General features: G+C 48.5%; 1 protein-coding gene across 50 annotated transcripts in view; it reads left to right on the forward strand.

Moving 5' to 3' along the window:
- Positions 1–12,111, forward strand: part of TACC2 (transforming acidic coiled-coil containing protein 2) — a 234,989-nt gene that overhangs the window by 218,356 nt on the left and 4,522 nt on the right. For 48 of the 50 annotated variants that reach the window (XM_086377942.1, XM_086377954.1, XM_086377967.1 and 45 more), the window contains 4 exons: positions 3,629–3,772; positions 4,234–4,310; positions 5,760–5,803; positions 11,741–11,901. In XM_086377942.1, the coding sequence (XP_086234068.1) occupies positions 3,629–3,772; positions 4,234–4,310; positions 5,760–5,803; positions 11,741–11,901 (426 nt within the window). Of the gene's footprint in view, positions 1–3,628; positions 3,773–4,233; positions 4,311–5,759; positions 5,804–6,626; positions 6,991–11,740; positions 11,902–12,111 lie in introns of those variants that run through there. The other 2 variants (XM_086377976.1, XM_086377978.1) reach the window with 1 other exon arrangement.

Raw genomic sequence — 12,111 nt, forward strand, 5'->3', positions numbered from 1 at the left:
TAGCCGATGAAGGCAGAGACCTGGCTTGTTGCAGCAGGAAAAGGAGGAGTCAGGTCTGGGGCAGTTGTGTGGTTGCTGAGCAGCCTGATATCCTAGGGTCCCTTTCTCCTGCTGTGTCCAGGGCCCCGCACATGATGCCTCAAACCCACAGTGACCATCTGAAGAGCAGTGACAGAGGACTTGCACGTGGGTTTCAGCTTACTGCCCAGTTGTAAGAATTTGTGGTCATCGCCTGCAGCCTAATGTTAAGGGATCAGGCCATGCCTTTTTTTTTTTTCTCCAGAAATTTTATTATTTTTTTTAAAGGGAGAATACGTTATATTTTTTTATTTTTAAATTTATTTTTTTAATGCATGCTTTTTTAATATATGTTTTAATTGGAGGATGATTGCTTTACAGTGTTGTGTTGCTGTCTGCTCTACGACACCGTGAATCAGCTATAAGTATACGTATATTCCCTCCCTCTTGAGCCTCCCTTCCCGTTGCCCCCCATCCTACCCGTCTAGGTCAGAGCACTAGGCCGTGCTCTACAGCTTCCCACTCGCTATCTGGTTTGTACATGGTAGTGAATATATGTCAGCTACTCTCTCAATTTGTTCCACCCTCTTTTCTGAGGCCGTGTCTTGACCCACTGGGATGGAGTGGCCAGTTGGCGCTGGTGGTGCCTCCTGTGAGAGTGGATTAAGGGCACGTATCAACTGCCTTCCTCTTGTTTGTCATCCTGAGCTCAAGACCGCCCGTTGTCAGACTTGGGTAGCACAGCAGCAGGGTGAGGCTGCTCTCTGCCTGACCTGGCACCGTGTGGCCCAGACACCCCCAAGTGTCCAGCCTGTGTCCATGCTCCATGACCTTGGCCCATGGCCCGGTCTCGTCTCCTGGGCCCCACTCCCATGCTCTCTCACTGCTGTGCCACCCGGTTCCGCGGGACAGCAATCCTGCCTTGGTCCCGGACATGGCACCTTCCCATAAACCTGGCAACGGGATTAATTGGCCACGAGTGGGACTGTGAGCCCGGGTGAGGGGCAGGGTCTGCAGCCCCTGGCTGCAAGGCCAGAAGGACCAGGCATGTCTGTAGGTCTCACTGGGGTGACTGTGCCCCAGGGGTCCCCCTAGGGATCAGGGTTCGAGGGAGAGGATTGAAGGCATGGACATCAGTTCTATAGTCAGTCCCATGTGGTCTGAGTCATGGCCATTTCACATTTTAAATTGCTATTTTAGGGGCTTCCTGGCTCCTCTTAAGTAGCAAGTGGGAGATTATGTGAGAGAAATACAGCTTAATCTAAGTCTGATCTTAAAATACCAGGAAGAGACAGAGCTATTAATTTCAGTTTAAAACAATCCTTGGTTGTAAGAAAAAACCAGGGTGTGTATCTTGAATTTCATTGACATGCAGCTACTTGGGTGATAATTCAGATGGACTCTGAAAGTCATTGTTTCTTTATTGAAAACACAGGTGGCCTGACTGGCAATGGTGAATCACTGTTTCGCTAGTAACCATTTGCATTTACTCAGAAAGCTCATCCTCTTGTTTTTCATCCTCGTCCTTGTTTTTACAAAGGACATGAGGCAGCTTAAAAGTCATTAATTCCTGCATTGATCTTATTTCATTTCTGCCCAGTACAGTAAAATTAGTTTTCATTCATTTTTCTCTTCCACTTCAGAGAGCTGGTTTATTTGGAGTCAGAATTGAATCTCATTCTGGGAAATGATTTGGCCAAATCTTATTTAGATTCTCATTTTTTTCATCATCAGAGGGACCGGGATGTTCTTTCCATTTTGAAATTTTATTCTGATTTTTTTTTTCAAAGAACACATTATTTTATTTAACTGATAGGAACAATTTTTTTTAAATCCTCTTCAGAATTTTATGTTTTTGAACTTTGATGATAAATTTAAGTACTGAGTTTTGATGCCATTATAATTTTCCATTTACTTCCTGAGAAGTTTCCCTTTTGACAAGCAGAATGTTGAAAGCATTGCAGACATCACAGATTAACCCCTAGACAGGAGAGGTTCTGCCCTCCGATCTGGTGGCCCTCTTTCTTCTAAGAGGTCAGTCTGCCTGCTCCCGACAGCTGTTAGCTCTGGCTGTTAGCTGTTCTGCTCAAATGTCCGGCCGCAGAATACCTTTAGGACCCGAGGCTGAGGGACCCTGGCATTCCATTGGACGGTGGGTATCCCTGATGTCTGGTTGAACAAAACTGTGTTCCCCACTCTGAGAGCAGTTGTTCCGGCTGCACGTGAGGGTTAGATACCCAAGATCAGGCTGGGGTGTGGCAGCCACACCCCAGACGCTTGCTTCCAGGAGAACATAAACCACTGAGCTCATCGTGCATGTGTACGACTAACTAGTCCTAACCCTGTGACCTCCAGTCCTATCCATTAAGCTTCTACCTGCATTTTCCGAGCTGTCTCAGGTTCCTTGTCTCTGAGGCCACAGTAGGGTAGGCGTACCTGTTCCCATGATTGAAGAGAGAAGTTGTGCTCAAGCACCTTCAGGTCACTCCTTTCCCACTTACTATTGGTTCTTTAATCTCTGCTTCCACCTACATGATAAGTCCTCACTGTTCCATCCCCACATTTCTTTCTTCTACATCACTGTTCTGTTCACGACTCCGTTTCTTCTACACGTTTCCCAAGGAAGAAGCAGTTGCCCTCCTTGCATTGGACCACCATTGCTTTGCATCGAATCAGACTCTAGTAACCAGGGTGGAGGTTTGCCTTGGCCACCATGACGGGCCAGGAGGTTAATGAATGGGACTGAGAGTGTGATTGGTTTGGCGTTTCTTTGCAGTAGAGCTAGATTGACAACCCTGCTGCGCTGCTTGGTGATGTTCCTAACATTGCATTTCAAGTGTGTTGGAAACGGCTGAGCATTTGTGCAGAAGGAAGAATAGTCAGTGTAGCCCTCCCTGGAGACTGTCCAGTGTCAGTTGTGGGTGGTGCGGAATCACAGTGCTTGTCGAGGGTCTTATTTGCACACATTCGCGCACATGGATATTGTCAGTAATCTAATTTTCTATTTTCCCATTGACACCGTTGAACTCCAGTGTAACACTTACCTTTCGGCATCCAGAAACTCATTCACTGAAGGTGACATTGCTTGACGTCTACAGTAGATCTTAAAACTTTGTATGACTTATATACTTTCAAAGAGAGCTAACTGATGCCCCCTAAATTAAAATGTGGACAGTCTCACCAAACCATCAGATCTGTGGTTATTCAAAACGAGGCAAACGTAGAGTAGAATTCAGCGTTGTTCACCGTCAGGCTTTTATTTGGGAAGTGGTGCCTGCTGGAAGGTGGCCTCGGTAAACACTCGCTGTGGCTAAGTGCCTGAGTCTGATAAACAGCAGTGATAAACAGGCAGTAGACATGCCTGACTCCAGGGCCGGGAGCTGGGGGCGCCTCCCCACCAGCCTCTTCGTCAGCCTGCGCAGGTGCAAAATGATAAGACTGCCATACATTGTATCCGGCATTCCCCCGTTCATCAGTCTTAGCATTTTCTCATGCTTTCGATGTTCTTTGTTTCAAAACCATACAACCGACCCATTCGTGAGAGGATGAATGCAGTTCTCTTTGTCAGAAGCGTGATGGTCACTTTTTAAAATTAAAAACCGTTCCACAGAGAGAAGCTGCTCACCCACCGGATGTCTCCATCTCCAAAACAGCCTTGTATTCCCGCATCGGGACGGCCGAGGTGGAGAAACCCGCAGGCCTTCTGTTCCAGCAGCCCGACCTGGACTCCGCGCTCCAGATCGCCAGGGCAGAGGTACTGTGGTGTGCGGGTGCCCCCGAGAAGGCAGGGCCAGCTCTGGGTGCCTGCGAACAGCTCCCATTCTGCCACTTGTAAATAAACGTACATCCCCATGGCCCACAAAGCCAGCATCTCTGGACACAGACCTTCTCCTCTGACCACTGCCGGCAGAGATAGGTAGCAAACCATGGGTTTTGATCTTGGACACTATTGTTTAATAAGCCTTTGTGGGCCTCATTTGATTTATAACAAAAAAAAAGCACACATGTTTTGTTGCTTTCCAAGGGCACTGTGAAAGTCTGGTGTATGGCTTATTTCTGTCACGCTTGGGGAAATTCTCTCAGTACAATAATTGTTTGGTGCAGCAGGTTTTAATCCCATGTTTGTTCATGTCTCCTTGTCTCGGTCTGTGGATTGCTCACATCAGAATGGACACATCTGGGACTAACCTTTCCTCTTCTTTACCCTGATACTAGATCATAACCAAGGAGAGAGAGGTCTCAGAGTGGAAAGATAAATATGAAGAAAGCAGGCGGGAAGTGATGGAAATGAGGTCAGTTGTGATGCTCGGGCTTCCTGGTTACCTGGGGAATGCTTACCTGTGGTTTGATAACAGCTAGAACTGGTGTGGCCCATGAACAGTGTCCTCTATAGAAGTTACTCTTCCACGAGGATTCTTAGTATATTACGATTATTAAAATACCATGAGCATGAGTTAAATAATGCACTCATTGGGAAAGACCCTGGTGCTGGGAAAGATTATGGGCCGGAGGCGAAGGGGCAGCAGAGGATGAGGTGGCTGCATGGCGTCACCGACTCAGTTGACATGATTGAAGAAGCCTGGCGCGTTGCAGCCTGTAGGGTCGCAGGGAGTCGGGCACAACTTGATGACTGAACAACAACAAAATATACCTACAATGAAAAACAAATCTCCTTCCCACTCAGCCTCTGGTTCCACAGCCAGGTAACCGCTATGTACAATTTCAGGGGTATCCTTCCTAGACTTTTGCATTTCTGATCCCAAATGTGTTAAGGTATCAGTATAGCCTCCTTTTTTCTTTAGTGTAGTATAGAAGTATACATGACCCTACATTCTTTTTTAACTTAAGATAACTTAGATTTTTATACATCTCAATCTTATTGTTCAATTGTTTGACAGTCCTTATGAGGGTCTAATACAATTAATTTCACCAGTCTCAATGGATAAGCATTTAGGGTGTCTTCCAAATTTCACTTGAGTGATTTATTTTCATTTTCCGCATATACTCACAGAGGTATGACGTGTGCCACACGGGGAGCACCTGCTGTGTGCCAAGCACTGTGCTTTTGTCTAGAGACACATGATCTGTTTCTCCCCACAGCCCTTAAGGGGATGGTCAGCCCTGTTTGAAGCCTCAGAGAGGTTAAGTGACTTGACCAAAGCCAAATTAAAAAAAAAAAGAAAAGAAAATGTTCTTGGGTTCTAAAGAGAAATCAGGGAAGACTTCTTGGAGGAGAGAGCATTTGAATTGGAACTTGAGAAACAGATTCTGACAGCTGGAGATAGAGGGGAAGTGAACAACCATGTTCAAGGCCACAGAGGCAAGAAAGCTCAGAGCAGATAGGAAATAATTTGCTATCACTGAATCACCGTGTCTACAGGATGGCATGGAAGGAGGTACAATTGATGAAGGTCAGGCCTAGGTTACAGAGGGCTTTGACTATCAGGCTGAAGTTTTAGCCTTATTTTTTTCTCAGTGAGCAGTGGAGAGACACGGAGTGTTTTGTATTATACAAGAGAGTGATGTGTTCAGAGTCGTGCACTAGGAGCATGAACCTACCTGGGTGTGCAAGGAGAGGGCTGAGGTTGGAGGGGCCCCACGGCCTCTGAGCCACCTGGGACCCAAAGGACTTGTCCTCTTGGACGGTGCTCAGGCTGTTGATGTCCAGCGCATGGGCACCCGCGTGAAAGTAAAAACCATTGTGTGGTCTTAGTACCAACCTGTTTCCACTTCTTTTACAGGAAAATCGTGGCTGAGTATGAGAAGACCATTGCCCAGATGATAGGTGAGTGTCTTCACTGGCAGGGGCTCAGGCCCGCCCTGAGGTTTCTGAACTGTGGGGAGGGCTTTGAAGGCAGAGACCCAGAGTGTGTTCCTCTCAGACTCCTTTTAGAGCATGAAGCCCTTTAGGGAGGGACCAGAGCCTCCCAGAACGAGGCTCTGCTGCAGGCGGTGAGTCTGGGGACCTCCTGGAAACACCCGCCCGCACATCCCTTAGTATGCAGTGGGGAGCCATGGCCATCACCTTCATGGTCACCATTTGACCCAGCCAGGATAGTCCACCTCATGGGGCCCAACCCCAGCCAAAAATTGGGGTTGGTTCCTAGGATGTTTGGAGGCTTTTTTGCTCATGAGAGAGAATTAGATCTCTAACATCAAATCGCTAAACCCTAATATAGATTAGATGCAAGTAAAAAAAAAAAAAAATCCCACTGGCCTTTACACAGGGTCCAGGACAAGGAATATTAGAACATGTGACAGCCCAGCTGCCTGCCCTATTAACTGATCACTGCTCTTCCTTCCTGAGGTTGGATACTACCTCAGAAACTGTCTTAACACAGCATCCCTGGCAGCCAGTAGTGACGGATTACTTTGGCCTGCAATGAAAGAAGGCCTCAAGTAACCAGACCTCAAGTAACTGGCTCTTCTGCTTTTAAAGAAAAATCGAGAAAAGACCTTGCAGAAGTGCCAAGCCCAAGATTTTTCACTGATGATCACTATTCAGAAATGCTGTTAAGACTCTGGGGGTCAGGTGTGGAATTTTTGCTTATTTATTCATTTGCTTAGGTCCATGATACTGGATTTAAATTTTTTTTTTTACTCCTAAGGACATGTGCTCACTGCAGACCACAGTTTCTGTGTCCCAACTTGATGCTTGTTTCAGCTGATGACTTCTCATCATATGAGTCACACCATTCCTCTAGCTTTTGTCCCAAGATAAGCATGACAGGAGCCTTGGGAACACTGAAGAAGCTGCCTATTGAGTGCTTTCCTTTCAAAAAAGCTTTCATTTTGGTTTATTTTAATAAAGGCCATTTCTCCTAGAGCTCAGGGGAAAGCCCATTGGGATCTTTTTTAAGGATCAGCCTCATGGTGTATGCTTTCTATTAAATGAAACTTCTTTGTTAAATGGGAATAAAAATTTATGGATACATATGGATGAGATTAAAAAAAAAACTCTTGGAACTGAAACTGCTGCTGAAAGTGTTCAGAAGGAAGCATTTATATCTTCCAGTATACACTGTTTAGTGAGCTGAATGAGACGTTTCCACCTCCTGGAGTCAGGACACAAAAGCATCACTCACACCTACCTGGCTCATCTAGAAACATCCTTCCACACCTTGGAGTCGTACATTTTAATTTTTATTCTTGACGATGATGGTTAGGCCAGTGTTGAAGAGAATGTGAGCCTTTGCCCTGACAGCAGGCTGCCCACAGCAGCCTAACTTACTTGCTCGACTGGCAGTTTGATAGAAGCCGACACTTCCCTCTTGAAAACTGACGAGAGTCAGAATCTCTAGTTGACGTAAGTGGCCTGTCCTTACGTGGTCGCCATAAGTGGGGACAGAAAGCGTATTCCCCTATGATGCTTTCCTTGCTGTGTATCTACAGGCGACAGTCGTTAGAACAGTGTTTTCACTTCTAGACCATCTGAGGAGCGTGTGGAACCCTGACTCCAGGGATTAAGGCCACGCACACCCAACCCTCTCCCCTCCCAAGAGACCTGGTGTGTTTGACCTGAGGGTCCATCTCTTCCAGAGCTCTAAGGTCACCCGCTTTGAGCGATTTCCTGTTTGGGGGTGCTTGAGCACCCTCCTGGTGGCTCTGCCAGCCCCCAACATCCCCGGCTGGAAGCCACTCTGGTGGCACCCCTTTGTGAGTCCCCATTGCCACTGACCGTCCTCTTTGTCATCCACGTTCCCAGAGCGGGTGTCTCGGCGCACGGTGGCGCGTCTGTGCGTGTCGTCCCTGGTCATCACTGCAGGTCGTCGACTGGGGCCCCTGTCGATTTCAGGGCCCTCGTCCTTGCTGAGGACAGTGTGGGGCTGCAGCACGGCTGGGACTCACTGTAGCTGTGGGCGGGACCTGCCTTCTTTCTGAGCAGGAAACACCCATGTTTCTCATCTGGATCCTGTCTCTTTCTTCTCGTTCCCACTCACCCATGCAGCCTTCCCTGCCCCACACAGGGCTAACTCAGACAGCTGGGCAGTTCAGGGCCCAGAATAAATGTAACAGCATTCTGAGGTTAAAACCAGCTTCCACTCCACCTCCACTAGCCTCTCCTGGTTCCCGCCTGGCTCCCTGGCTTCCATTTAACCTCTACAAATGCTGTGTGTCAGTGTAACATCTGTCCTGCCATCACTGTTCATTCTCGTCATATGATACTAAAGAGACTATATTTCATTAAGTTCAAATATCGACTGTTCAGAATTCAGAACGAAAAGGGATTTCTGTGCTTTCTGCATTCCGGGTTGTTGCAGTTGATTTTTTTTTTTTCCCCCTGCTTTCCTAACAACTGCCCTGATTATCTGTTTTGCTTCCATTTTCTGTTGCTTCTTGCCCTTTGCTTGCAAAACAAACAGGCAAGCCTGGTAAGTAAATGCTTTTTCACCTAATTTGATACCCACCCATTGCAACCCTTATTTGTTTGTTTTTCTATTTTTATTATTTTTGCTTTTGTGTTTTGGCTACATTCCCCACATGGTTTTATAGTGTTTTGCCTGAAAAAGCCAAAAAAATCTCCAGGGCCATTGTTTTACTGTGTTGTCTAGAACATCTTGGGTTTTGAGCTGATTTCCTGATTTGAAGAACCTAGCAGCATTTGTCATTTACAAAAAAAAGATGTGTGAAGCATTCTCTCCTTTTCGGTCTCCTGGGAACAGGGAAATTCTATTTTTACAAGGGTTATGGTTGTGGGGAGGAGGAAAGGAAGCCTGAGGCAGTCTAATCTCAGATCCAGGAAATCAGATGGATTCCGTTTAATAAATGACTCCTTTACCAAGCCAAGTGAAATGTATACATGGCCTGAAACCAGCCCAGAATGTGTATTATACAGCTTGCTGAGAACTAAGGAAGCAGTTAAAATTCAAAGAACAAAAACAAGCTCTTGGTTACTGGTGGGACTTTGAAGTGCCCTTTCTTTTAGGAGTCTAGATGTAGCAAGCAGATTGTTGGTGGTTCTGGTCTCACTATATGTTCAAAAGCTCCCTCTTCGTGGGTCCCTGCAGTTCAGGGAGATCGTGATGTTGTTGATAACGGATCACTGATACTAAGTTCTTACTATATGTAGAGGGCTTTATATTTAATCTTCCCCAAATGCCATAGATATATCCTCTCATCCCGTGTTTCAGATGTGGAGGACAGAGCTGAAAAACTCTGCCCAAGGTCACACTGCCAGGAATTATCAGAGCTAAGACTGGGACGTGGGCTGTCAGACTCTGGCTCCTGGTTCTTTACCTCTGTCCTGGGAGGAGAAACTGAGAGGCAGGATGTCAGGTGTCTTCCTGGCCTGCGGTTCTCCAGATGTGGTCCCTAGACCGGCTGTCTCAGCATCGCTGGGGACCTTGTCACACGCAAAGATCTCACCGCAGAATGACTGAATCAAACCCCGCTGGGTGGGCTCAGTCTCCTGCATTTCAACAAGCTCCCAGCCGATCAGGGTGCATGCTCACATGTGCGAAGCCCCTCATTTTGGAGCTGAGTCCCTGGGACCTCAAGTGAGGACTTTGAGCAAGTTTACAGTCAGGACTGGAGCCAAAACCCCAATGCGGTCCCTGTTCTGTGCTCTTCACTCCTGTCCACACACAGACAGGAAAACGCCCGACGTTGGGATACAGAAAGGTGCCCCTCTGTCAAGAATCTAAGGGGAGAGAACCCAAAGCGACATCTCCCCACTTTTAAGGGAACTTCTTCCTTCCATTGGAAGGACTGATGTTGAAGCTGAAACTCCAATACTTTGGCCAGCTAATGCAAAGAGCTGACTCGTTTGAAAAAAGACCCTGATGCTGGGAAAGATTGAGGGCAGGAGAAGGGGACGACAGAGGATGAGATGGTTGGATGGCATCACCGACTCAACAGAGATGAGTTTGAGTAGACTCCGGGAGTTGCTGATGGACAGGGAGGCCTGGCATCCTGTGGTCCATGGGGTCTCGAAGATTCGGACACAACTGAGAGACGGAACTGAACTGAACTGATCCTTCCAGTTGCGTTAGTAAGAGGCCCACATAGAGACGCAATTGCGAGCACAGCCTTGGGTCTGGTTCTGGCTCTGTTGCATCCTCGGTGAACGAGGGACTCAGCTTCTCCTGTGCGGGAGATTGGAGTTCAGCCTTAGGGCCGCCCTGCTCGTTCATTCACTGCACGACAACAGGCATGTGTTGCTGTGTCCTGAGTCAGGATCTGGGCCTGCGACAGAGCCGAGGACAGAACAGACTCACAGGACCCTGCCCTCGTGGAGTGTGCGTTCTTTATACAAACATGCACACCCACACGTCTGATATAACGATAAGGAGTGGTCACTGCTGGACGTGGTGCTGGGTGCTCAGTCACTCCATCACTCGGTCGTGCACCACTCTTTTGCGACTCTATGGACCGTATATAATCCGCCAGGCTCCTCTGTCCATGGGATTTAGCATTAAAGAATACTGGTGTGGGTTGCCATTTCCTACTCCAGGGGATCTTCCTGACTCAGGGATCGAACCTGCGGCTCCTGCATTGGCAGGCAGATTCTTTTTATCACAGAGCCACCAGGGAAGCCCATGCTGGGCATGGAGATGAGGCGTTTCCCTCGTGGGTTCAGGAAAGGTGTCTCTGAGCAAGGTGGGGCCACGGGGGGCTCCAGGTCGGCTTTCCCAGCAGAGTCGTAGCAGTGCTGAGAGCCGAGAGCATGTTGGGTGGGGGTTTATTCCAGTGCAAAGGGGAGCCCCTGGGAGGAGGGGTGACCCGGTTTGGACTTCTTAAAGCCCAGACCAACTGCCGGGTGCTGGCTGAGGAGCACGGAGTCAAAAGGAGGGTCAGCCCAGCGCCTGACACGTGCAGGAGTACACATGGGCCGCTGCTCTGCCGTGGTGCTATCGTCGTTGACAGCTGCTGTCCATCCTCTGGCCCAGGTGCCTCCCCAGGTGACCTGGGGACGGACAGGAGCTCCAAGCAGGGGTGCTCCCCTCCACTGACTCTCTGCTGCCAGCAAAGTTCCAGAGCGATCAGAGCAAGCGGCTCCTTGCCCACGCAGACCAATGACAGACTGGTATGCAGAGCATGCCACCAGGATCAGCCACTCCAGACTGGGCCAGAATTTAATTGTTTTGTGCAACACTGAGAAAGTCACTCCAACAGAAATAGCTCCATTTTCCTGGGAATTAAAGAAGACACTCGCCGTATCAAAAGAAATGGCCATTTTTGTGGAGCAGGATTTCAGGGCCACGGTTATGTGGGCTTGGAGTTCATGGGATGTTTTAAGGATGAAGAAGCCTTTTTCTTTTCCAATGCCCATCTCTTTAGCTTCATCACGTTTAAGAAGGGGTATTCCTTCCCTCACAGCTCAATCTACAGCACATTTTATTCTGGCTCAACACCAAATTCAGGAGTGATGTTTTCTTTTTTACCTTATGGATTGGTCCTTATGCTATCAACAACCAAATAGAATCAGCAGGGTCTCCAAGGTAGTTTAAGGGGCTGCAGTGTTCAGGTTAAAGGATACTGGTTCATTTCCATCCCATGTAATGTGGCACAGGCCCAGGTCTGGGACGCTGGAGCTGTGGATTTTGTTCCTTTAGAGGAGGAGTCTGGGTGGGCTCGAGGGAGCGGGTCTGTGTCAAATGAAAGCCGAGGTCCTAGATGGCCCACAGGTCAGACTTGAGCTGTACCCAAGGCCTCTGCTGGCCCCCGAGACCAGGTCCAGAAGCTGTGGGCTCCATCATTGTGTTCCTGTGTCTCCCACCAGAGGATGAACAGAGGGAGAAGTCGGTCTCCCACCAGACTGTCCAGCAGCTGGTCCTGGAGAAGGAGCAAGCGCTGGCCGACCTGAACTCCGTGGAGAAATCCCTGGCCGACCTCTTCAGGAGATACGAGAAGATGAAGGAGGTCCTGGAGGGCTTCCGCAAGGTGTGTGGCGTTTGTGGGGAGGGGGGGCGAGACCTACGTGGTAGGGGAGGAGGCGCGGGCTGGGAGGATTGTGGGGGCACTTTGGAGGGCCGTCCTCGCCAGACGGGTGGGTAGGACGCGGTGGTCAGGGGTTACACCCACATCCGTATCCCTCGGGGTCCCCAGCCCTCCTTGAATTTTCTTCTGTGGGCTTTACCCCCATCCTCTATC

Source organism: Bos grunniens, chromosome 26, assembly GCF_055505025.1.
Source record: "Bos grunniens cultivar Pamir isolate PY7600 chromosome 26, Bosgru_T2T1.0, whole genome shotgun sequence".
Lineage (NCBI taxonomy): Eukaryota > Metazoa > Chordata > Mammalia > Artiodactyla > Bovidae > Bos > Bos grunniens.